This window comes from Bombina bombina, chromosome 3, assembly GCF_027579735.1.
Source record: "Bombina bombina isolate aBomBom1 chromosome 3, aBomBom1.pri, whole genome shotgun sequence".
In the NCBI taxonomy this organism is placed as follows: domain Eukaryota; kingdom Metazoa; phylum Chordata; class Amphibia; order Anura; family Bombinatoridae; genus Bombina; species Bombina bombina.
In genome coordinates this window covers 1,074,760,587-1,074,785,927 of record NC_069501.1, presented here as the reverse complement: position 1 = coordinate 1,074,785,927, position 25,341 = coordinate 1,074,760,587, and the positions used below count along the sequence as shown (strand labels likewise).

Genomic DNA, 25,341 nt, shown 5'->3' with positions numbered 1-25,341 from the left:
ATTTTCATGTTGGATTAGCACACTTGAGAATATGGGATTGTGTTTGCGAGTAAGTAGGGTGTTTAATTGGACTTCTATGAACTTCTATCAGGGAGTAGCTTACTTCTAGCGCAGTTAAAGCTCAAGCGGCAGCATTAAAGGGACAGTCTACTCAAAAATAAACTTTCATGATTCAGATAGGGCATGTAATTTTAAACAACTTTGCAATTTGCTTTGATCATCAATTTTGCTTTGTTTTCCTGGTATTCTTAGTTAAAAGCTAAACCTAGGTAGGCTCATATGCTAATTTCTTAGGCCTTGAAGGCCACCTCTTATCTGAATGCATTTTGAAACATTTTCACAACTAGAGGGTGTTAGTTCATGTATAACATATAGATAATGTGCTCACCCCTGTGAAGATACCTAGGAGCTATCACTGATTGGCTAAACTGCAAATCTGTCAAAAAAACTGAGATAAGGGGATAGTCTGCAGAGGCTTAGATACAAGGTAATCACAGAGGTAAAAAGTGTATTTATATAACTGTGTTGGTTATGCAAAACTAGGGAATTGGTAATAAAGGGATTATCTATCTTTTTAAACAATAAAAATTCTGGTGTAGACTGTCTCTTTAAATAGCGCTCCACTCTTAATCTGGCCCTCTGTGGGGTATTCTTACTTCTAATTTAGTCTAAAAATAATTAATAAAATAAATTTACAAAACCTTAAAAAAAAAGTTTCCGATCTGGTATTCATTCACCAACTGTGAAAATTACTATCCTCTGAGATAATCAGTCATTACACATAATCAATCTTACACAGTTAATTTCAACGTTTCAGGATTTCCTCCGACACACTCACCCACATATTGCTATACAGCTCAGACACATTGCTTGTACAGCAATAAAGATAGGATTACAATATAATACTTTGATAATGCCAAGAAAATTTAATTTAAAGAAAATATATAATATACAATAATGAAGTGCTCGGTTATGAGGAGACTTTTCTACTTTGTTACAGCTCACACCTACAGCAATATCTCTGAAATTTCCTCTGCAATTTTCAAGGTAAATCAGACTGATATCTCCAATCAAGACACTGAGTGTTTTTGTTTTTCCTTATATCTGTTGGGCTAATATGGAATTGGTTTTAACCTTTATTATTGTACATTCCAATCTTCCCTCCACCCCTCTACTCTTTTCCAAGACACACCTCCCCCTATTCCTTCACTTTATCAAATGGAAGTTTTACCTTTACCACTCTCTTTGTTACAGCTCACACCTACAGCAATATCTCTTTTCTTGCCACACACTTCACCCACTCTCAGCTTACCCTGCCTTATATCAGACTTATTTCCCTTACCTTTCGTGTCCATTACCTCTCCCTTAGATTGTAAGCTTGAGAGCCTTTCTACCTGCAGGACACTTTGTATTTAAAGTGAACTACTACTGATTGTGCTCAAGGGCAGGGCATTCCTCTCCTTTTGTATAACTCATTATTGCACCTACAACTGTAATGTATCCCAATACTGTACTTGTTTGTTTGTAATGCATCCTTATAATGTTTTACTATTACTTGTATAGCGCTGCGTAATCTGTTGGCGCTTTATAAATACCTGATAATAATAATAATACTTGACTCTCAGATTCAAAGACTCAGCGACCAATTATTATTCAAGTCAATAATATTAGCAGTTAAAAAAAACAAATAAACACAAAGCAAATGAAAGTGCAACGAATAGGTCTACACTTTTCTTTTCATGATTGTAGAATCGTATACCTTCTCACAATTACAAAGAAAAGTGTATCATATACACGCCTACAGTTCCAGCTAGATTCAACAGAAAACTCACATAAAATATTAATCTATTTTCTCCTAGTTGCAATTTTAATTTCTAGGTTATAAAAAAAAAATCCCGGGGCGTGTCTAGGCAGTGGGCCATGGATGGTCGCAACTTCAGGAGCTCCTGATAAAGAAATAATCAGCGGATTATTAAAATCTTAATATCAGGACATTAAAACATAATATTATCAAATAAGTCATCCGCATGTTCTGAGGACGGTATTGATATCCCGGCTGACATCTTCATGAAGGCAGTCTCCTGAACTAGACCGCTGAGGCCTTTGGCGGCGGACATATACCGGTTCTCAGCACCCCCCTGCACAAGAGCAGGGGAAACAGTTGGAAGCAGGCTATACTTCAATAAAGCTAGTTATAAACCTTAAGCTGCTAAAACTTTTGCTTGAACTCAAGACACATCTTAGAGATTACCTATAACAAACATGGAGCCTGCAAGTATTCTCGTGGCTAAACTAAACGACCTCTTTGATATATGCCAAGCCAACCTCATTGACGCTCTGCATTCAGCAACCACATCACCCGCTGCTGTTAAAGCTGATGGAAATCTACAAACAGTCCATACTTCTGTGTCGGAGATAGGTCGCAATGCTTTGGGGCCCCAGCGGCAGCTGCCTGCCCTCACAAACAGAACATAAGTTATAGGAACCGGGGACTCACATTTGGTACAGAGGATCATTTAATGCAGGATCGTCTCATTTGCCAATGAAGACATGGTTGACAAGGAGGTCGAGTGGGATGGAGCTGATCGCACTGCTCTAGGTGAGGACTGGGCATGGTTGGTCGCCACAACTACATATGGAACTTACGGCCCAGCAGTTAGACTCGGGAGTCTGGAAACTACACTCATGCGACCACAACTCTTTGATCCTATCTACAAGACCAGCCCCACATGCGATGATCAGAAAACAAGAATATATCATTGTGCGAATGAGAGGATCCACTTTGAACTTAATGATGCTTATGCCTGGACCATGTGGCATACAAGTACAGGATTTACCATTTAAATTGACGCTAAAGAAAGACACCTAACCTGGAAACTTGGTGTAGGCTGAATACTCTGCTATAGTAGAGTTAAAATAGGTTTCATATATTACAACATTGATGCAGGAGTTTATGATGGTTACCCACCTGATATTTTTGTCTGACGCTATATTATTCTGTCTTACCTTCCTTACAACCCAACATGTGAAATGTACAGTATATAGTTGTAGGACGGATATGACTTAACACTTATTATAAACAAGCAATTACACAGTTAACTATAGTTTTTCTACATGGGGTGCGCAAATGCTATCAGCTTTTTCTACAATCCTTAGCGATCTACACATACCCATGTGTGTATATATATATATATATATATATATATATATACACTTTTAATCTGCCATAGTCAAGTTAAAATGGGCTCTAGGTACTGCAACACTTATGCAGGACTATATGATGGTTACTTACTTGATATCTTTGACTGACATTGTATTATTCAGTTTTACTTTACTTAAAGCCTAACATGTATAATATGTGCATTTGTGGGACTGATATGTCCTAATATCTGCTATAATCAGCAATTTTATAGTTTTCTATAGTTCTCCTATTTGGAGTGTACAAAGGTTGTTAACCTCCATGTCTCTAACTTTATACAAATGCAGACTTACTTATCTGTTTTTAGTTAAAGGGACACTATACCCAAACATTTTCTTTCATGATTAAAGGGACATTATACACTCATTTTTTCTTTGCATAAATGTTTTGTAGATAATCTATTTATATAGCCCATAAAGTTTTTTTTTTAAATTAATGTATAGTTTTGCTTATTTTTAAATAACATTGCTCTGATTTTCAGACTCCTAACCAAGCCCCAAAGTTTTATGTGAATACGCTTGACTACCTACTCCAGCTTGCTCCTGTTTGTGTAAAGGGTATTTTCATATGCAAAAGAAGGGGGAGGGGGGGGGAGTGTCTTATTTGCTACTTGCAGTGGGCTTTCCAGCTACCTTTTCAACAGAGCCAAACTGACAGCTTCTAAGTAAGTTTTTAAACAGTTTTATACTAGATTTTTATTTCAGTATCTGTGCATATTATTCTTTATAGTAGTGTCTATTACATGCAGTTATATGAAAATGAGTGTATACTGTCTCTTTAAGGTAGAGAATACAATTTTAAACAACATTCCAATTTACTTCTATTACCTAATTTGTTTCATTCTTTAGATATACTTTAATGAAGAAATAGCAATGCACACAGTGAACCAATCACAGGAGGCATTTATGTGCAGCTACCAATCAGCAGCCACTGAGCATATCTAGATATGCTTTTCAGCAAAGAATATCAAGAGAATGAAGCAAATTAGATAATAGAAGTAAATTAGAAAGTTGTTTATAATTGTATGCTCTTTCTAAATCATGAAAGAAAAAATATGGGTTTCATGTCCCTTTAAGGTTTCTTTCCTTACTTTTTATTGTGCTTCTAAAATATAGTTTTCCCATCTCCAATCCCATCTCCAAATGTCCTATTTTACAGCGCTCACATTACACATAAAACTTACATTGAATCCCCTAAAAATGTTATTAGCCCTAATGTTATTAATTGTACACAAATCCAGATTTAACTACTTATCCTTAGTTAAGATAAGGTTATATTCTATATAGGTCTCCATATAAATGTATATGCTTATAGTTTCATAAGACACTATATAGAGTGCTATTGATCATGTGGGATTAATATGATGTATCATGCTGGCTCCTATTTTGTTCTGTTTTTTTAAATGTTTGTGCCTATGACTAATTTTATCATAAGATAAATTGCAGCTAGTGAGGGGTCTAACTGTGTATAGTATTTGTTGGTTTTTTTTTTTTATTATTAATGCATATAACTTGATAATCTAGCCTTATATGTATCATTGTACCAATATATATCTTTTGATATTTTCCTTCGTGTTCACAACTCCAGACCTAAGGGTCAAAGAGTGGCCCTATATGCTGCATTTATTCTAAATGCCCCTATCATACTCCCCTATAGATACCTTTGACTGTTCAGGGTCCTAGAGTGGCCATTGCCTACGATTAGGGGATTACCTTACCTATATATAAGATTTGATGTTTGACACCAGGGGTCTGTTGTATTACATGTGATATAAAACCGTAAGCTAGAAAATTAAAAAAACTCCGGAGGTTTACTACTTGGGACCCAAAAGTGGTCCCCTTTTGGCTCATAATTGCCCTCTACAGTTTTATACTACATATAGTACAGAAAGGTCCAAAAGTGGCCTGAAATATAGGCTGACCATATTGCCGCTTTAAGAAGGAACACATATGAAAAATACATATGTGAGGGTTCTTATACAAAACCATTTCTTTAAACAGCCCTGAAAACAGCCCTGACATATGTATTTTTCAAATGTGTCCCTTTTTAAAGCGGCAATATGGTCAGCCTACTTAAATAACATGAAGAGGGCATAAAGTCTAATAGGCAAGCATTAGGTTTAATGATAGTCCTGTCCCTTGACTTATAAATATGCTATGTTTAGGTTGTTCACTTTATACTGACTGTAAATTCGGAAACACTTTTTGTTGCATAGACTTTGTTGACAGGTATGATGTATATGCTTTGAATTATACCTCAATTTAAAAAAAAATCCCTATTTCTCTATAGTTTGACAGTAAATCTCTGACTCCATTTTACAAGAACCATAATCAGATAATGCTGAAGTAGAATAACAATCTTAGGGTCATTTATATTCAGAAATACACAGGAAAAAGCCAAGTTGTCAAATAGTTGATGTTCCTGTACATTGTGATCACTGCTGAAAGATACAGGCTCCAGGCATACATGGGTAGCAGTTGGTAGCAGCTTTCCATGCTTTCAGCAGATGGTACATTAGTCTAGAGGGGCATGGTAAGATTCTTTGTTGTCCAACATGCCTTCTGTGTGTTTGCAACCTGCTCCTCTTATTCAAATGAGCCACACACAGTCAGTGCATGCAATTCTCACATCATCTTGTCTGCTGCTCAATATACCACCCCCACCACAGTCAACTGAGGCTAGACAAGCCGTCTCCTAGCAACAAAGTATATCTGCAGTGCTAGCTTACTACTTTTACGTGAAACTGCAAATCCAGCACCATTAACAGTTTAAATATTTTGCTAGAGAAAATATAGAAGCCCAAAGAATGTTGCAAAACCCTGGAACTGTGCATAAGATTTGGAGGACTCCCAGTCATATAAGCATCTTCTTTTGAAAATAGTTTTATATGAATCTGTAAAAATAAATGAATAGCTTCTGACAGAAATTAAGATAATTTAGATGTTAATTTCCTAATTCCTTTTTGACCAGTGCCTATTTGACCAATTTAAGAAGCTTATTTGTGGATTGTTTAGAAGCTTAGTGTTATAATGTTTATAGGCCAACATGTTAAGAAATGTGTGGCATGTTCCTCTATACGGTTTTAAAAAGAGGGCTGGAACGTTCACAAGTGTGACAAAGATGCCACATTCCCACTAAATGTGACCTCCATCTTCTTAAAGGCTTCAACTGAAGTCCAAAGGTTAACAAAGAATTATCTACAGAAGAAGTTGTCAACAACTACAATAAGACTTATTATATTCAAGAGATAAAGTTAGTGTGGTATATCCCTTTAGTATGTAGAACAAAACTGATCACCATTCCGGAGTCCGGGTCTTATAAAGGAACCACACTCACCCCTGTGAACAACGTGTTCAAACAGCACCACCAAGTTAGAGCCTGTAGTCACCAAGTGCTCCCGCACTAAGCCTGAGTCTGCCGACAGAGGTCACCTCGACATCCAGAGAGTCCGTATCCCTTACGGGCTGAGAGATTGCTCAGCAAGCATACACTGCTGCCACCGGATCGTAGCCTCTATCCGATTTCGGCCAGCGACGCTCGGCTCCAGGGAGATGACGTCAGTGGTGACGTATAGGAATGGGAGGGGTGAGGGATTTCTTCGCCTGGTGCTTGCAAAACACTGAGGATAGCAGGACTGAGGCTGGTAATAATCAATGAAAAAAGAGGAAGGCAGTCCCGCTGGGTATAAAGATAAAACTTTAAACTTATTCGACAAAGTTAAAAAATAACAAGTAGGACGGATCCAAAACAGTGCAATCGGCTTACATGTTTCGGCGCTAAGATGTAATCATAGCCTAAGGTGCTACACCTGACATAATGTTTAAAAAGGTATATGTTAGATCTGATAGGTTAAAAAAAACCTAATGAAAGAAACGCCCTCCAAAACATTCAATTCAAAATAACCCCTTATATGCAGTAGCAAGAGTATACAATAGTGCAAAAAGTAACATATATATATATATATATATATATATATATTGGAAATAGGAACAGAAAAATGTACATATCAAATAGGAGATATCATATGATAGATGAAGGGACCTGAAGTGGTTTAAACAGTACCAGGAAAGTAAAAAAGTACAGAGTATAAAAACTATATATATATATATATATATATATATATATATATATATATATATATATATATATATATATATATATATATATATATATACACACAGATACAGATGCTACAACTTGCAGCATCATCAGGAAGCATTTCCCTTTATTGTCTGCTGACGACAAGCTAACTGGCATGGTTCAAGAAGGGGTACGATGCTCTTAAAAGAAATGCCCTACACTAGCATCTATCTTATCTCCTACACAATTGAGACAGACTACGAGACCTGAAAGTTCCTGGCATAGACATTCTGGTATGTTCAAGTGTGGTCACAGGAAATGCAAACCCTGTGAATATGTACAGGTCACTGCAAATGTTTTTATTTTATTTTAAAATCATTCACACTGCTATGTTTTGTTATTCTCTGATGTATGAAAAATGCAAATTATCATCACTGGCTTAGTTTTTTGCAGGGGGTTTATGAAACCATACCCCAAATACAACCCTCTGACAAGCACTGTACGCTAAAAGGAAAACCGGGCCTAACATGGACCCGCAGCCCAACAGCTACTAAAAGTAGTGACCACAGCATCCAGGATCCCTATACAATCATAAAAGTATATATGCTAATGAAGCAAGCACTAATAAGCTGGCCAAGGGCATTCCTAATGGCTAAAACATAAACTTACCTCAAAGAACTTTAACCTAGTACTGAGAATGTCATCAGTAGAAGGTTTAAGCATGCCCTGGAGTAAGGATAAAAGTCAAATAAGTGCAAAGGAAGTATCCTACACTAAAATGTCAGAAAGGAATATCCTTATCCCTTTAAATATAATCTATAATGCCTAATACTCCAAATATGTCCCTCTTGACTAAGTCAGTACTGAAGAGGGGAACTTCAGGGTCCTAACCAGGAAACCCTAAAATAAAATAACAAACAATCTTGCACATCTTCAATCTTCACCTACCTCCAGCGGAGGCCAAGACAAGAATGATTACTATAGAGGTGGGAGGGTTTATATAGAGCTCTGAGGTTTGGGAATATTTGCCTCCTCCTAGTGGCAGGAAAGGTAATTACCAGAAGTAATGAATCGTGGACTCTTATCAGCTATATGAAATAAATCACCATTTAGCAAAGTGATAACTCCAACAAGCCAGCAGAGATTAATTCCTAAAGAGTCAAAAAGTAAACAGCTAGAAATGACTCATTTATAATATAGCTGAATTTTATACATAATTCAGTTTATATGTCTTTCCTACTTCAAGGTTTATTGATCGTACCTTTTGTGATCCTTCACCATTGACAATGGGAGCGTGTAGAAGAGGGATGTCAGTTGTTAGAAGTTGAGTGTTGTCCAGTGGAGGAGGCGGATGATCTGCCATCATGGATAAAACATACATTTACAAGCTTTTCCCCAAACCCTAAAAAGAAAGAAAAAAAGATGCTTAAAACTAATAAGTATTACTAGTTTACATTGTGTTATAATAAACTCTTCTTATTTTTATTTGAAAACTGCAAAGCTACAACCAGCATCAAACTCGAGGGTAAATGCCCAACATGTTATATGAAGCATACAAAAACTATGCACTTTTTTACTTGTCAATGTCAAAAAGGTAGGAAAACCTGAGCAAACCAATACATACAAAACAATACCTTGAGCTGTATGGGGATAAACAATGCAAATAAAAAAATATTAACCATATCCACATTGGCAACATTTGTAATTTGTTTATTTTTTATCTACCCAGAGTACAGCTAAAAGCTCACTAGTGGCAAATAGTTTTTTTAACACTGCATACATTAAGTTACAGCCGTCTTGTGAAGCAAGTGGTCAAAAGGAAAATAAGTAGAATTCTGTGTTTGTCAGATCCTCCTTTGCATCTATACATTAGAAATATGGTAAAGAAAGAAGTGACTCTATGCATACATTGCTCTGTGTGTTTCTGGGAGCCAAGAAGAGTAAAGAAGATTCCCCTTATGTGTTACTTGCAGTCAAGAGAGAGTTACAGGCACTGCTTTGTGTGTGTTACTGGCAAAAATTCAGTATGTGTTACTGGCAGTCAAGTGGGGTTTAATCACTGCTGCATGCTTGTTACTGGCCTGCAAACAGGTAAAATCCTTGAAGTATGTGTGTTACTGGCATTCAAGGTCTCCCAGTACCTTGTGGAGGACAGGCGGCAACTTTCAGAGACACATACTGTTTTTTCCTGAATGATTAACATATTCTAATAACATCTGCAGCTGGAGATTCCAATCTCCTGCATTAAGCCAAAACGTGGACATCCTTTTGTTTTTAAATCAAAATTTAACATTGACAGAAAAAGCTACATAATGACTTCAAAACCAGACCCCATTTTAAACTTCTTGCTGTTAGAGAGTATTGGCCCCAAGCTAATGCCACAATTGAAGAACAGACCAATGCGGTAATACCACGTTCTTAACTCGGGTTGCTCTCAAAACGTTTTTGCATCTGATATAAAGAAAGTAATTTGTAAGCATCACATAAATAAAATGTCTAAAAACAGGTGTGCCCAATGGGTAGTTAAGGAACTTCCATTAAATCCCTAGGTACTGATTAGTAAATCAAAAAAGACATATAAATTTCCCATTTTTAACACAGCCTGTAGTGATCACAAAATCTAAAAATAACTGTACACGTATATTTTACATCATGGCTGTGGCTTTAAGAAAGTATTCTTCTTGCTTGTGCCCAGATACAGAACTTTTTTTCCACTTTCTGCGATGAGATATTTTTAGCGAAAATTTTTCTGCAGGTCAATTTTAAATTAAATTTGATTTTAATTTAAGCAGTTACGCTAAAGCCCCAGTTCAAATGCAGTGCGTTTATTAACTGGGGAATGAAACATTTTTAAAGTTTTATAATATAGTGCAGTAGTTGAAAATTGCATTGCAAATAAGCTGCGGACAAAAAAAGAAATTGTAAAAGGCCTTAAATAAATTTGTTTCATTTTGTCTTGGTTAACTGTAGCAATAACAAAAGGGGCATTGCTCATACGAATGTCTTACATTCAGAAAAAAAGTAAATTTATGCTTACCTGATAAATTAATTTCTTTTACGATATGACAAGTCCATGGATTTCATCCTTACTTGTGGGATATTAACCTTCTGCTAACTGGAAGTGGCAAAGAGCACCACAGCAGAGATGTATATATAGCCCCTCCCTTCCCCTCCACCTCCAGTCATTCGGCCAAAGGTTATAGGAAGAGAAAAGGAAAGGCTAAAAAGGTGCAGAGGTGACTGAAGTTTACAAAAAATAAAATAAATCTGTCTTAAAATAACAGGGTGGGCAGTGGACTCGTCATATCGTAAAAGAAATTAATTTATCAGGTAAGCATAAATTTACTTTTCTTTTACAAAGATCTGACGAGTCCACAGATTTCATCCTTACTTGTGGGAAACCAATACCAAAGCAATAGGACACGAATAAAAGGGAGGGACAAGACAGGAACCTAAACGGAAGGCACCACTGCTTGAAGAACCTTTCTCCCAAAAATAGCCTCAGAAGAAGCAAAAGTATCAAATTTGGAAAATTTGGAAAAAGTATGAAGGGACGACCAAGTCGCAGCCTTACAAATCTGTTCAACAGAAGCATCGTTTTTAAAAGCCCATGTGGAAGCCACAGCCCTAGTAGAATGAGCCGTAATTCCTTCAGGAGGCTGCTGTCCAGCAGTCTCATATGCCAGGCGGATAATACTTCTCAGCCAAAAAGAAAGAGAGGTAGCCGTAGCTTTCTGACCCCTATGCTTTCCAGAATAAACAATGAATAATGAAGATGATTGACGGAAATCCTTAGTTGCCTGTAAGTAAAACTTTAAAGCACGGACCACATCCAAATTATGCAACATACGCTCCTTCTTTGAAGAAGGGTTAGGACATAAAGAAGGAACTACAATTTCCTGATTAATATTCTTATTTGAAACAACCTTAGGAAGGAATCCAGGTTTGGTACGTAACACCACCTTATCAGAATGAAAAATGAGATAAGGCGAATCACACTTTAACGCTGAAAGCTCAGAAACTCGTGGAGCAGAAGAAATAGCAACCAAAAACAGAACTTTCCAAGATAATAATTATATTTCTATGGAATGTAAAGTTTCAAACGGAACCCCTTGAAGAACTTGAAGAACTAAATTCAAACTCCAGGGAGGAGTAATTGGTCTAAATACAGGCTTAATTCTGGTTAGAGCTTGACAAAAAGACTGAACATCTGGCACATATGCCAAACGTTTGTGAAACAAAATTGACAATGCAGAAATTTGTCCCTTTAAGGAACTAGCTGATAGGCCTTTCTCCAATCCTTCTTGGAGAAAAGACAGAATCCTAGGAATCCTAACTTTACTCCATGAGTAGCCCTTGGATTCACACCAATAAAGATATTTACGCCATATCTTATGATAGATCTTTCTAGTGACAGGCGTTCTAGCCTGTATCAAAGTGCTGATAACAGAATCAGAGAATCCTCCCTTCGATAAAATCAAGCGTTCAATCTCCACGCAGTCAGCTGCAGAGAAGTTAGATTTGGAGGTTGGAAAGGACCTTGAATGAGAAGGTCCTGTCTCAAAGGAAGTTTCCACGGTGGTAGTGAAGACATGTCCACTAGATCCGCATACCAAGTCCTGCGTGGTCACGCAGGCACTATCAGGATCACCGAAGCTCTCTCCTGTCTGATTCGAGCAATCACGCGTGGAAGGAGAGGAAACGGTGTAAACACATAAGCTAGGCTGAACGACCAAGGCACTGCCAAGGCATCTATCAGTTCGGCCTGGGGATACCTGGATCTGTATCTTGGAAGCTTGGCATTCTGTCGAGATGCCATCAGATCCAATTCTGGTTTGCCCCATCAGCGAATCAATGAGGCAAATACCTCCGGGTGGAGTTCCCACTCCCCCGGATGAAAAGTCTGTCTGCTTAGAAAATCCACTTCCCAGTTCTCTACACCTGGGATGTGGATTGCGGACAGATGAATACCTCTCTCATCGCTAAGGAACTCCTTCTTCCCCCCTGATGATTGATATAGGCCATAGTCATGATGTTGTCTGACTGGAATCTGATGAATTTGGCCGAAGCCAACTGAGGCCATGCTTGAAGCGCATTGAATATTGCTCTCAGTTCCAGAATATTAATTGGAACTAGAGACTCTACCTGAGTCCAAACACCCTGAGCCTTCAGGGAGTTCCAGACTGCACCCCAGCCTAGAAGGCTGGCGTCCTTTGTCACTATCACCCACGAGGGTCTGCGGAAACAAGTTCCCTGGGACAGATGATCCAGCGACAACCACCAAAGAAGAGAGTCTCTGGTCTCTTGATCCAGATTTATCTGAGGAGATAAATTTGCATAGTCCCCATTCCACTGTCCAAGCATGCACAGCTGTAGTGGTCTGAGATGAAGGCGGGCAAACGGAATGATGTCCATTGCCGCAACCATTAATCCAATGACCTCCATACACTGAGCCACTGATGGCCGAGGAATGGACTGAAGAGCTCGGCAAGTATTTAGAATCTTTGTTTTTCTGACCTCCGTCAGAAATATTTTCATGTCTACCGAGTCTATCAGAGTCCCCAAGAAGGGAACCCTTGTCCGTGGAACTAGTGAACTCTTTTCTTTGTTCACCTTCCAACCGTGAGTTCTCAGGAAAGACAATACTATGTCCGTGTGAGACTTTGTCAAATGATAAATTGATGCCTGAATCAGAATATCGTCCAGATAAGGCGCCACTGCTACGCCCCGCGGTCTGAGAACCGCTAGAAGATACCCTAGAACCTTTGTGAAGATTCTGGGTGCTGTGGCCAACCCGAAGGGAAGAGCCACGAACTGATAATGTTTGTCCAGGAAGGCAAACCTTAGGAACTGATGATGATCCTTGTGAATAGGGATATGAAGGTATGCATCCTTCAAGTCCACGGTAGTCATATATTGACCCTCCTGGATCATTGGTAAATTTGTTCGTATTGTCTCCATCTTGAATGATGGAACTCTTAGAAATTTGTTTAGACACGTGAGGTCTAAGATGGGTCTGAACGTTCCCTCTTTTTTGGGAACCACAAATAGGTTTGAATAAAACCCCTGTCCCTGTTCCAATTTTGGAACTGGACAAATTACTCCCAATATAAATAAAGGTCTTTTACACAGCGTAAGAACGCCTCTCTTTTTATCTGGTTTGCAGATAACTTTGAAAGATGTAATCTCCCTCTTGGGAGAAAGTCCTTGAATTCCAATGGATAATCGTGGGTCACTATTTCTAGTGCCCAGGGGTCCTGAACATCTCTTGCCCAAGCCTGGACAAAGAAAGAGAGTCTGCCCCCTACTAGATCCGGTCCTGGATCAGGGGCCGCCCCTTCATGCTGTCTTAGGAGCAGCAGCTGGCTTTTTGGATTGTTTACCCTTATTCCAGTTCTGATTGGGTCTCCAGACTGACTTAGATTGGGTAAAATTCCATTCCTGCTTTGTGGAGGAAGAGGAAGCCGAGGGTCCTCCTTTAAAGTTCCGAAAGGAACAAAAATTATTCTGTTTACCCCTCATTTTAACAGACTTATCCTGAGGTAGGGCATGGCCTTTACCTCCTGTAATGTCAGAAATGATTTCCTTCAATTCAGGTCCAAAAAGGGTCTTACCCATAAAAGGAATAGCTAAAAGCTTAGTTTTTGATGAGACATCAGCAGACCAAGATTTGAGCCACAATGCTCTACGTGCTAAAATAGCAAATCCTGCATTCTTTGCCACTAATTTAGCAATTTGAAAAGCAGCATCAGTAATAAAAGAATTTGCTAGCTTGAGAGCCTTAATTCTATCTAAGATGTCATCTAATGGAGTCTCAACCTTAAGAGACTCTTCTAGAGCCTCAAACCAAAAAGCTGCTGCAGTAGTTACTGGAACAATGCAAGCTGTAGGTTGTAAAATAAACCCCTGATTAACAAATCATTTCTTTAGTAGACCCTCTAATTTCTTATCCATAGGGTCTTTGAAAGCACAACTATCCTCAATGGGTATAGTAGTACGTTTAGCTAGGGTAAATATAGCTCCCTCAACCTTAGGGACCGTTTGCCATGAGTCCCGAATGGTATTTGATATGGGAAACATTTTCTTGAAATTAGCAGGGGGAGAAAACGGTATACCTGGTCTATCCCATTCCTTTCTTATAATTTCCGAAATTTTCTTAGGAACCGGAAAAACATCAGTGTAAGTAGGTACTTCTAAATATTTATTCATTTTACACAATTTCTCTGGAGGAATCACAATAAGGTCACAATCATCCAGAGTCGCTAAAACCTCCCTAAGCAACAGGTGGAGGTGTTCAAGCTTAAATTTAAAGGACATAGCGGCCGAATCTGTCTGAGGTTAAACATTCCCTGAATCTGAAATTTCACCCTCAGACAGTAATTCCCTGATCCCCAACTCAGAACACTGTGAGGGTACATCAGAAATAGCTAATAAAGCATTAGAGGATTCAGTATTTATATTAATACCTGAACTACTGTGTTTACCCTGCAACACTGGTAATTTAGATAATACCTCTGTAAGGGTAGTTGACATAACTGCAGCCATCTCCTGCAGAGTAAAAGAATTAGACACACTAGAAGTACTTGGCGTCGCTTGTGTGGGCGTTAAAGGTTGTGACACTTGTGGAGAATTGGATGGCATATCCTGATTCTCTTCAGACTGAGAATCATCCTTAGGCACACTTTCTTGACCTAATATATGGTCTTTACAATGTAAGGCTCTTTCAGTACAAGAGTTACACAATGTTAGAGGGGGTTGCACAATAGCTTCTAAACACATAGAACAGCGAGATTCAGATTCCTCAATGTCAGACATGTTGAACAGACTAGTAATAACCACAAAAGTAATTTAAACACTTATTTATTGCTTAAAATAAACTTTTGAAAAAACGTGTACGGCGCCTTTAAGAAAAGAAAAAGTGAACAATTTTTCCAAAATGCTTAAACAACGTTAAATTAACTCCAAATTTAACTGTAAATCGTTGGTTTACCTGAAAATTACTGCACCCAGAAGTAAAGGCAGAAATAAGGCTCTTAAAGTACTTAGATCAACAATATGTTATTTAACAGTCAAAAATACCCTCTGCACCTCGCAACACAGCTCCTCTGTGGCGCCTACCTGCCCCCAGGATACTTCGAAACAACTTTCCAACACTCTAGACCAGCTTGTACAGCCAGGAGCCACCGAATTTACTGCTTACTGCTGCCTCTCCTGAAGGAAGTGCGCATCTGAGCGCGCAAAAATAAGCCCCGCCCCTAAAGGTCAATGCCGGAGTAGGCCCAAACACAACCGCATGGGAAAGCAGTTTTACACCCAAGTTATGCACAACCAAGTAAAACCTCTCAAACACACCATTAAACATAATTTCAATGCCAAAAATAAAAACGTAATACATCGTTTTTCTTTGTCTCTCCCATGTCACAAAATGCCCATATAAAGTCAACCATTTAGAAATAAAATCTAGGCATCCAGTAATACCCCTCTTTGTAAATAGGATTACTGCTTACCCCATTCCCATACAGGGAAATAAATGTCAGCCGTTTCTGATATACCAAGTCTCCTCAGAAAAAAAGGCTGCACATACCTTAATGCTGCTTGTAGCATGAAACCGGTCTCCACACTGAAGATGTCCCATGGTTACCTTCAGAAGTCTTGTGGGAACCAGCGTGGCTCTTAGTTACAACTGCTAAGATCATCAACCTCAGGGCAGAAATCTTCTTCCATATCCCCCTGAGGAAAATAGTACTCACCGGTACCATTTAAAATAAAAAACTTCTTGATTGAAAAAATCTGAGAGCCAGTTAACAATAAATGCACTGCTGCTTTGTTAGGGAAAACTTGCACAGTGCAGTCAGAGCGCAGCTCTGCTTGAAGAGAAAAGTCTAATGTGGAGCAGCGCTGCAAAGTTAAAGAGCTAACAGTTCCTGGATGTGTCCCATTCTTTCTGCAGGCATGATGCATTTTCTGCTATGACATCTCAGATCACTGCATGTTCTGTCTTGGGGTGCTTGTGTAAATCATAACCCAACAAAGGATTATAAGAACATTCAGTATCTGCACAAGTATCACAATGAGAAAGCTCTGCAAAAAAAATAGTTTGCACTTGGTGTTTATTAAGTACCCTGGAAGTCAGTCAGCAACCTAAAGTTGTTTATTCTGCTTCCCTTCCATATGCGCTTTTGTTCTCCACTATTGGTGGCGCATGAATTCCATAGTAATAAAAAATAGCATGTTGACCCGCCTTACCTTGATCATGTATTTACTATTTCTAAAAGTTTTCATGTGGGCCAACCTCCCCTTGGTGTTCTGCAAAAATTGGGAGGTGGTAGACCTATATATAAAAGAATGTGATACTAAACCTTTGGTGTGACAATATTGTTTTGACAATTAATAAGTGTGACATTCTGTAGTAGTTTCTTGCTATGTATTTTAGTGGAGACAGTGTATTTTGTTATTCCATTGCCTTACAAGAATACACGAAACAGTGGTAAGCTGCAGTGTATTGATGACTGCTCACTTCAGCTGGGTGATGTTGGTTAAAAATGGTACACAAACTGTTACACTATAGCTTAACTTTCACATACAGATGCATTACAAGTTACCGACTTTTGTAATTATAAAAGTATATTCTCTCGTTAAATATAAATAAAGGACAGTAAATGTATTAAAAGGGACATGAAACCAAAACATTTGCTTTCATGAATCAGATAGAGCATGTAATTTTAAACAATTTTCTAATTTACTTATATTATCAAATTTTCCTCACTCTCTTGGAAGCAAATTGCAATGCAAAAACATTCAAAACAAAGAAAATATTTCTGCATAGGTTGAAAATATTGTAACATGCAACGAATACATATTCCAAGAGGATTTGAATTTCTGGGAACCAGGAGAGATTATTTAAAATTCACGAATGAGATTTCATCATTGCTATCAACCTTTCATTAAAAAGAAATTTTAATACAAACACCAGAGCTTTCAAGTAGTCAAAAGACAGACCCTTGGATTCATGACACCTTGGAGATTCTCCAAAATCTGTGAAACTGATAAGGAAACCCAAGGAAGAATCTTCCCTCCTAAAACCACTTGGAGAATACAGCCCATATTTGATGCTAAGCTTACAAACCTGCCTTCAAAATTACACTCTCAAGTGGAGGAAAGACATAAAGCAGTCCAAAACTACAATGAATTATAATTAATATTAAAAAAAACGGCCTAGAAATATCTTCTTTTTTTTTTTTTTTGGAAGGGAAGCTCCAAACCGTGCAATTTTCTCTCAAAGTCATGAATTCTGGACTCCCCAAGCTTTGGTGTTTTTTTAAAAAATCTTTCCACAAGAAGAGACCACTTGCCTTGAACAGTCTTCTGGAGAAAAACTACTTTTGAGTTTTAAAGACCAGGAATGAAGATAGCAAAATTAGCAAAGGAATTGCATCTCTCCCCAAATGAGAATTCAAGTCACTGCTGCCATAAAACCTATGTAACTGGTATAAGCTACATTTGTATTGTTATACAAAATTCAAACAAAGATAGCAGTCTTTAGAGCCAGGAAAAAAGCTCTATGTTTCACAGTGTTGTTGGAAAGAGAGGATTCTCAAAGAGATAAGACCATTTAGGGCTAGATTTATTAAAGCTGAGGCGTACAGGGGCGTGTATACGCTCCCCTGTATGCCTCAGCTCGCTTGTGGTGGGGCGAAAATACCCGTAGGTATTCGGCATTGCACACGAGCGCAATTTTGCGCTCACGTGCAATCCCGCCCCCTGCCCGCGCACAGCCAATCACGCGCGGGCAGGAGCTGTCAATCTCCTTGGTCTGACTAAACCGAGGAGATTGAATTTCGCCAGAGTAGAGGTGGCAAAGAGGCTCAGGAAGCAGCGGTCTGGTGACCGCTGCTTGATAAATGACGGCGAGCAAGTTCTTGAGAGAACTTGCTGCCGTATGGGCTTAATAAATCTAGCCCTAAGTCAGTGATCTCGGAATGCTCCCTAGACCTTAAAGGGACATTAAACCCAAATATTTTATTTCATTATTTAGAAAGAACAAACAATTTTAAACAACTTTCTAATTTACTTCAATTATCTAACTTGCTTTATTCTCTTGATATTAATTGCTGAAAAGCATATCTATATAGGCTCAGTAGCTGCTGAATGGTCGCTGCACATAGATGCCTTGTGTGATTGGCTCATCAATGTGCATTTTTATTTATTTAACAAAGGATATCTAAAGAAACATTTCTTGTGGTAATATTCTCTTCCCCAACAGGAAATGGCAAAGAGCACAGCAAAAGCTGCCCATATAGCCCCTCCTCTGGCTCCGCCCCCCAGTCATTCGACTGACGGTTAGGAGAAAAAAAGGAGAAACTATAGGGTGGCATGGTGACTGTAGTGTATAGAGAAAGAAATTTTTCAAACCTGATTAAAAAACCAGGGGGGGCCGTGGACCGGACACACCGTTGGAGAAAGAAATTTATCAGGTAAGCATAAATTCTGTTTTCTCCAACATTGGTGTGTCCGGTCCACGGCGTCATCCATTACTTGTGGGAACCAATACCAAAGCTTTAGGACACGGATGAAGGGAGGGAGCAAATCAGGTTACCTAAACGGAAGACACCACGGCTTGCAAAACCTTTCTCCCAAAAATAGCCTCCGAAGAAGCATAAGTATCGAATTTGTAAAATTTGGCAAAAGTGTGCAGAGAAGACCAAGTCGCTGCCTTACATATCTGATCAACAGAAGCCTCGTTCTTGAAGGCCCATGTGGAAGCCACAGCCCTAGTAGAGTGAGCTGTGATTCGTTCAGGAGGCTGCCATCCGGCAGTCTCATAAGCCAATCGGATGATGCTTTTCAGCCAGAAAGAAAGAGAGGTAGCAGTAGCTTTTTGTCCTCTCCTCTTACCAGAGTAAACGACAAACAAAGATGAAGTTTGTCTGAAATCCTTTGTTGCGTCTAAATAGAACTTTAATGCACGGACCACATCTAAATTGTGTAACAAACGTTCCTTCTTTGAAACTGGATTCGGACACAGAGAAGGAACAACTATTTCCTGGTTAATATTCTTGTTGGAAACTACTTTTGGAAGAAAACCAGGTTTGGTACGCAAAACGACCTTATCTGAATTGAACACCAGATAGGGTGGATCACACTGCAAAGCAGATAATACAGAAACTCTTCTAGCAGAAGAAATAGCAACCAAAAAGAGAACTTTCCAAGATAGTAACTTTATATCTATGGAATGTAGAGGTTCAAACGGAACCCCTTGAAGAACTGAAAGAACTAAATTTAGACTCTAAGGAGGAGTCATAGGTCTGTAAACAGGCTTGATTCTGACCAAAGCCTGTACAAAAGCTTGTACATCTGGCACAGCTGCCAGGAGTTTGTGTAACAAAACAGATAAAGCAGAAATCTGTCCTTTTAGAGAACTCGCTGACAACCCTTTATCCAAACCCTCTTGGAGAAAGGAAAGAATCTTAGGAATTTTAATTTTACTCCAGGAGAATCCCTTGGATTCACACCAACAGATATATTTTTTCCATATTTTATGGTAAATCTTTCTAGTCACAGGTTTTCTGGCTTGGACCAGAGTATCTATCACTGAATTTGAAAACCCACGCTTGGATAAAATCAAGCGTTCAATTTCCAAGCAGTCAGCTGCAGAGAAACTAGATTTGGATGTTCGAATGGACCTTGTACTAGAAGATCCTGTCTCAAAGGTAGCTTCCATGGTGGAGCCGATGACATATTCACCAGGTCTGTATACCAAGTCCTGCGTGGCCACGCAGGAGCTATCAGAATCACCGAGGCCTTCTCCTGTTTGATCCTGGCTACGAGCCTGGGAAGGAGAGGAAACGGTGGAAACACATAAGCTAGGTTGAACGACCAAGGCGCCACTAATGCATCCACTAGAGTCGCCTTGGGATCCCTGGATCTGGACCCGTAGCAAGGAACCTTGAAGTTCTGACGAGACGCCATCAGATCCATGTTTGGAATGCCCCATAATTGAGTTAACTGGGCAAAGACCTCCGGGTGGAGTTCCCACTCCCCCGGATGGAAAGTCTGACGACTCAAATAATCCGCCTCCCAGTTGTCCACTCCTGGGATGTGAATTGCAGATAGATGGCAGGAGTGATCCTCCGCCCATTTGATGATCTTGGATACCTCTCTCATCGCCAAGGAACTCTTTGTTCCTCCCTGATGGTTGATGTAAGCTACAGTCGTCATGTTGTCCGACTGGAATCTTATGAATCCGGCCTTCGCTAGTTGAGGCCAAGCCCGGAGCGCATTGAATATCGCTCTCAGTTCCAGGATGTTTATCGGGAGAAGAGACTCTTCCCGAGACCATAGACCCTGAGCTTTCAGGGAGTCCCAGACCGCGCCCCAGCCTAATAGACTGGCGTCGGTCGTGACAATGACCCACTCTGGTCTGCGGAAACTCATTCCCTGAGACAGGTGATCCTGAGTCAACCACCAACGGAGTGAGTCTCTGGTTAACTGGTCTACTTGAATCTGGGGAGACAAGTCTGCATAATCCCCATTCCACTGTCTGAGCATGCACAGTTGCAATGGTCTTAGATGAATTCGAGCAAAAGGAACCACGTCCATTGCTGCCACCATTAGACCTATTACTTCCATGCACTGAGCTATGGAAGGCTGAGGAATAGAATGAAGAACTTGACAAGCCTTTAGAAGCTTTAATTTTCTGACCTCTGTCAGAAAGATCTTCATTTCTACAGAATCTATTATTGTTCCCAGAAAGGGAACTCTTGTAGACGGGGATAGGGAACTCTTTTCCACGTTCACCTTTCACCCGTGAGACCTGAGAAAGGCTAATACAATGTCTGTATGAGCCTTTGATCTGGAAAGGGACGACGCTTGGATTAGAATGTTGTCTAGGTAAGGTGCCACTGCAATACCCCTCGGTCTTAGAACCGCTAGAAGGGACCCTAGCACCTTTGCGAAGATTCTGGGAGCAGTGGCTAAACCGAACGGAAGAGCCACAAACTGGTAATGTTTGTCCAGAAGGCGAACCTTAGGAACTGATGATGATCTTTGTGGATAGGAATATGTAGGTACGCATACTTTAAATCCACGGTAGTCATATATTGACCCTCCTGGATTGTAGGTAAAATAGTTTGAATGGTTTCCATTTTGAACGATGGAACTCTGAGGAATTTGTTTAGAATTTTTAAATCCAGAATTGGTCTGAAAGTTCCCTCTTTTTTGGGAACTACAAACAGGTTTGAGTAAAACCCCCGACCTTGTTCCGCTGTTGGAACTGGGTGTATCACTCCCATCTTTAATAGGTCTCTTACACAATGTAAGAATGCCTGTCTCTTTATCTGGTCTGAAGATAAGCGAGACATGTGGAACCTTCCCCTTGGAGGAAGTTCCTTGAATTCTAGAAGATAACCCTGAGAGACTATTTTTAGTGCCCAGGGATCCGGAACATCTCTTGCCCAAGCCTGAGCAAAGAGAGAAAGTCTGCCCCCTACTAGATCCGGTCCCGGATCGGGGGCTACCCCTTCATGCTGTCTTGGTAGCAGCAGCAGGCTTCTTGGCCTGTTTACCCTTGTTCCAGCCTTGCATTGGTTTCCAAGCTGGCTTAGCCTGGGAAGCGTTACCCTCTTGTTTAGAGGCTGCAGAGTTAGGAGACGGTCCGTTCCTGAAGTTACGAAAGGAACAAAAATTGGACTTATTCTTAGCCTTAAAAGACCTATCCTGTGGGAGGGCATGGCCCTTTCCCCCAGTGATGTCTGAAATAATCTCCTTCAATTCTGGCCCAAAAAGGGTCTTACCTTTGAAAGGAATATTAAGCAATTTTGTCTTGGAAGATACATCCGCCGACCAAGACTTTAGCCAGAGCGCTCTGCGCGCCACAATTGCAAACCCTGAATTTTTCACCGCTAACCTTGCCAATTGCAAAGCGGCATCTAAAATAAAGGAATTAGCTAACTTAAGTGCGTGAATTCTGTCCATGACTTCCTCATATGGAGTCTCCTTATTGAGCGACTTTTCTAGTTCATCGAACCAAAAACACACCGCCGTAGTGACAGGAATAATGCACGAAATTGGTTGGAGGAGGAAACCTTGCTGAACAAAAATCTTTTTAAGCAAACCTTCCAATTTTTTATCCATAGGATCTTTGAAAGCACAATTGTCCTCAATGGGAATAGTTGTGCGTTTGGCTAGCGTAGAAACTGCCCCCTCAACCTTAGGGACTGTTTGCCATGCGTCCATCCTTGGGTCGACCATGGGGAACATTTTCTTAAATATAGGAGGTGGGACAAAAGGTATGCCTGGTTTCTCCCACTCCTTAGTCACTATGTCCGCCACCCTTTTAGGTATCGGAAAAGCATCAGGGTGCACAGGGACCTCTAGGAATTTGTCCATTTTGCACAATTTTTCTGGAATGACCAAAGAGTCACAATCATCCAGAGTAGTTAGTACCTTCTTAAGTAAGGCGCGGAGATGCTCTAACTTAAATTTAAACGTCACAACATCAGGTTCTGCCTGTTGAGAAACTCTTCCTGAATCAGAAATTTCTCCCTCCGACAAACCCTCCCTCACTGCCAATTCTGACTGGTGTGAGGGTATGACAGATAAATTATCGTCAGCGCACTCTTGCTCTACTGTATTTAAAACTGAGCAATGACGCTTTCTTTGAAATGCTGGCATTTTGGATAAAATATTAGCTATAGAATTATCCATTACTGCAGTTAACTGTTGCATAGTAACAAGCATTGGCGCGCTAGATATACTAGGAGTCGCCTGCGCGGGCATAACTGGTATTGACACAGAAGGAGAGGATGGTGAACTACCCCCACTACCTTCATTTGAGGAATCATCTTGGGCAACCTTATTAAATGTGACAGTACTGGACGCCATGGCACAATTATCACATACATTTGAAGGGGGGACCACCTTGGCCTCCAAACATACAGAACATGTTCTATCTGAAGGTACAGACATGTTAGACAGGCTTATACAGGCTATTAATGCAATAAAACCGCTTTTAAACAAAACCGTTACTGTCTCTTTAAATGTTAAACAGAGCACACTTTATTTCTGAATGTGTGAAAAACTATGAAGGAAATATCCGATCTTTACCAAATTTGCACCCTAGTGTCTTAATGCTTTAAAAGTATTGCACCCCAAGTTTGTAACCCCTTAAATGAGGAAACCGGAGCTGTTTTATCAATTAACAATTTTAAACCCACTACAGTCCCAGCCACAGCGTTTGCTGCGGCTTCACCTGTCCTTGGGGGTTATTTGCCACAGAAATAAGCCTTCCAGGAACGTTTTTAATGGCCACCAGACCCTCTCACATGAAGCTGCATGCACTGCATCCAAAAGAAACTGCGCAATAAAGGCGTGAAAATGAGGCTCTGCCTACTAGAGTGAAAGGCCCTTCCTGACTGGGAAAGGTGTCTAAACGACTGCCTGGCGCTTAAAAAAGTTATCAAATTATTCTCAAGTGTTAAAACACATATAAATATCGAATAAAGCAATTGATTTAGCCCTCAATAGTGTCAACCAGTATATAGCCCATTAATAAGCCTTCATTCTGTTATGAGTCTAAGAAAATGGCTTACCGATCCCAAAGAGGGAAAATGACAGTCTTCTAGCATTACTAAGTCTTGTTAGAAAATGGACTAGTCATACCTTGAGCAGAAAAGTCTGCAAACTGTTCCCCCCAACTGAAGTTCTCTGGGCTCAACAGTCCTGCGTGGGAACAGCAATTGATTTTAGTTACTGCTGCTAAAATCATACTCCTCTTTTAAACAGAACTCTTCATCCTTTTCTGTTTTAGAGTAAATAGTACAAACCGGAACTATTTTAAAATAACAAACTCTTGATAGAAGAATAAAAAACTACAACTAACACCACATACTATCCGTGGAGATGCTACTTGTTCAGAGCGGCAAAGAGAATGACTGGGGGGCAGAGCCAGAGGAGGGGCTATATGGGCAGCTTTTGCTGTGCTCTTTGCCATTTCCTGTTGGGGAAGAGAATATTCCCACAAGTAATGGATGACGCCGTGGACCGGACACACCAATTTTGGAGAAATGAAGCAAATTAGATAATAGAAGTAAAATGGAATGTTGTTTAAAATTGTATTGTCTATCTGAATCATGAAAAAAAAAATGTTTGGGTTTAATGTCCCTTTAAGACTGGTAACTGTTGAAATTACAGAACAGTATGCCTACAAGAAAAGAGGTGTAAAACTAAGGAAAAGGGGGTAGGAATGAAGAAGCTTATATGGGGTAGCGGGCATGGGTGGAGAGGTTAGTTCAGATAACAGGAAGGCGTCTAGGCATAAAAACATAATTTATGCTTACCTGATAAATTTATTTCTCTTGTAGTGTATCCAGTCCACGGATCATCCATTACTTGTGGGATATTCTCCTTCCCAACAGGAAGTTGCAAGAGGATCACCCACAGCAGAGCTGCTATATAGCTCCTCCCCTCACTGCCATATCCAGTCATTCGACCGAAACAAGCCGAGAAAAGGAGAAACCATAGGGTGCAGTGGTGACTGTAGTTTAATTAAAATTTAGACCTGCCTGAAAAGGACAGGGCGGGCCGTGGACTGGATACACTACAAGAGAAATAAATTTATCAGGTAAGCATAAATTATATTTTCTCTTGTTAAGTGTATCCAGTCCACGGATCATCCATTACTTGTAGGATACCAATACCAAAGCTAAAGTACACGGATGATGGGAGGGACAAGGCAGGAACTTAAACGGAAGGAACTACTGCCTGTAGAACCTTTCTCCCAAAAACAGCCTCCGAAGAAGCAAAAGTATCAAATTTGGAAAATTTGGAAAAAGTATGAAGGGAAGACCAAGTTGCAGCCTTGCAAATCTATTCAACAGAGGCCTCATTTTTAAAGGCCCAGGTGGAAGCCACAGCTCTAGTAGAATGAGCTGTAATCCTTTCAGGAGGCTGCTGTCCAGCAGTCTCATAGGCTAAACGGATTATACTCCGAAGCCAAAAAGAAAGAGAGGTTGCCGAGGCCTTCTGACCTCTCTTCTGTCCAGAGTAGACAACAAACAGGTTAG

At 39.8% G+C, this 25,341-nt stretch overlaps 1 protein-coding gene across 1 annotated transcript in view; it reads right to left on the bottom strand.

Moving 5' to 3' along the window:
* Positions 1 to 25,341, bottom strand: part of FNDC3A (fibronectin type III domain containing 3A) — a 646,553-nt gene that overhangs the window by 533,132 nt on the left and 88,080 nt on the right. Inside the window, exon 2 of the mRNA XM_053708360.1 lies at positions 8,541 to 8,681. Within this exon, the coding sequence (XP_053564335.1) occupies positions 8,541 to 8,660 (120 nt within the window). The 5' untranslated portion in view covers positions 8,661 to 8,681. The remainder of the gene's footprint in view (positions 1 to 8,540; positions 8,682 to 25,341) is intronic.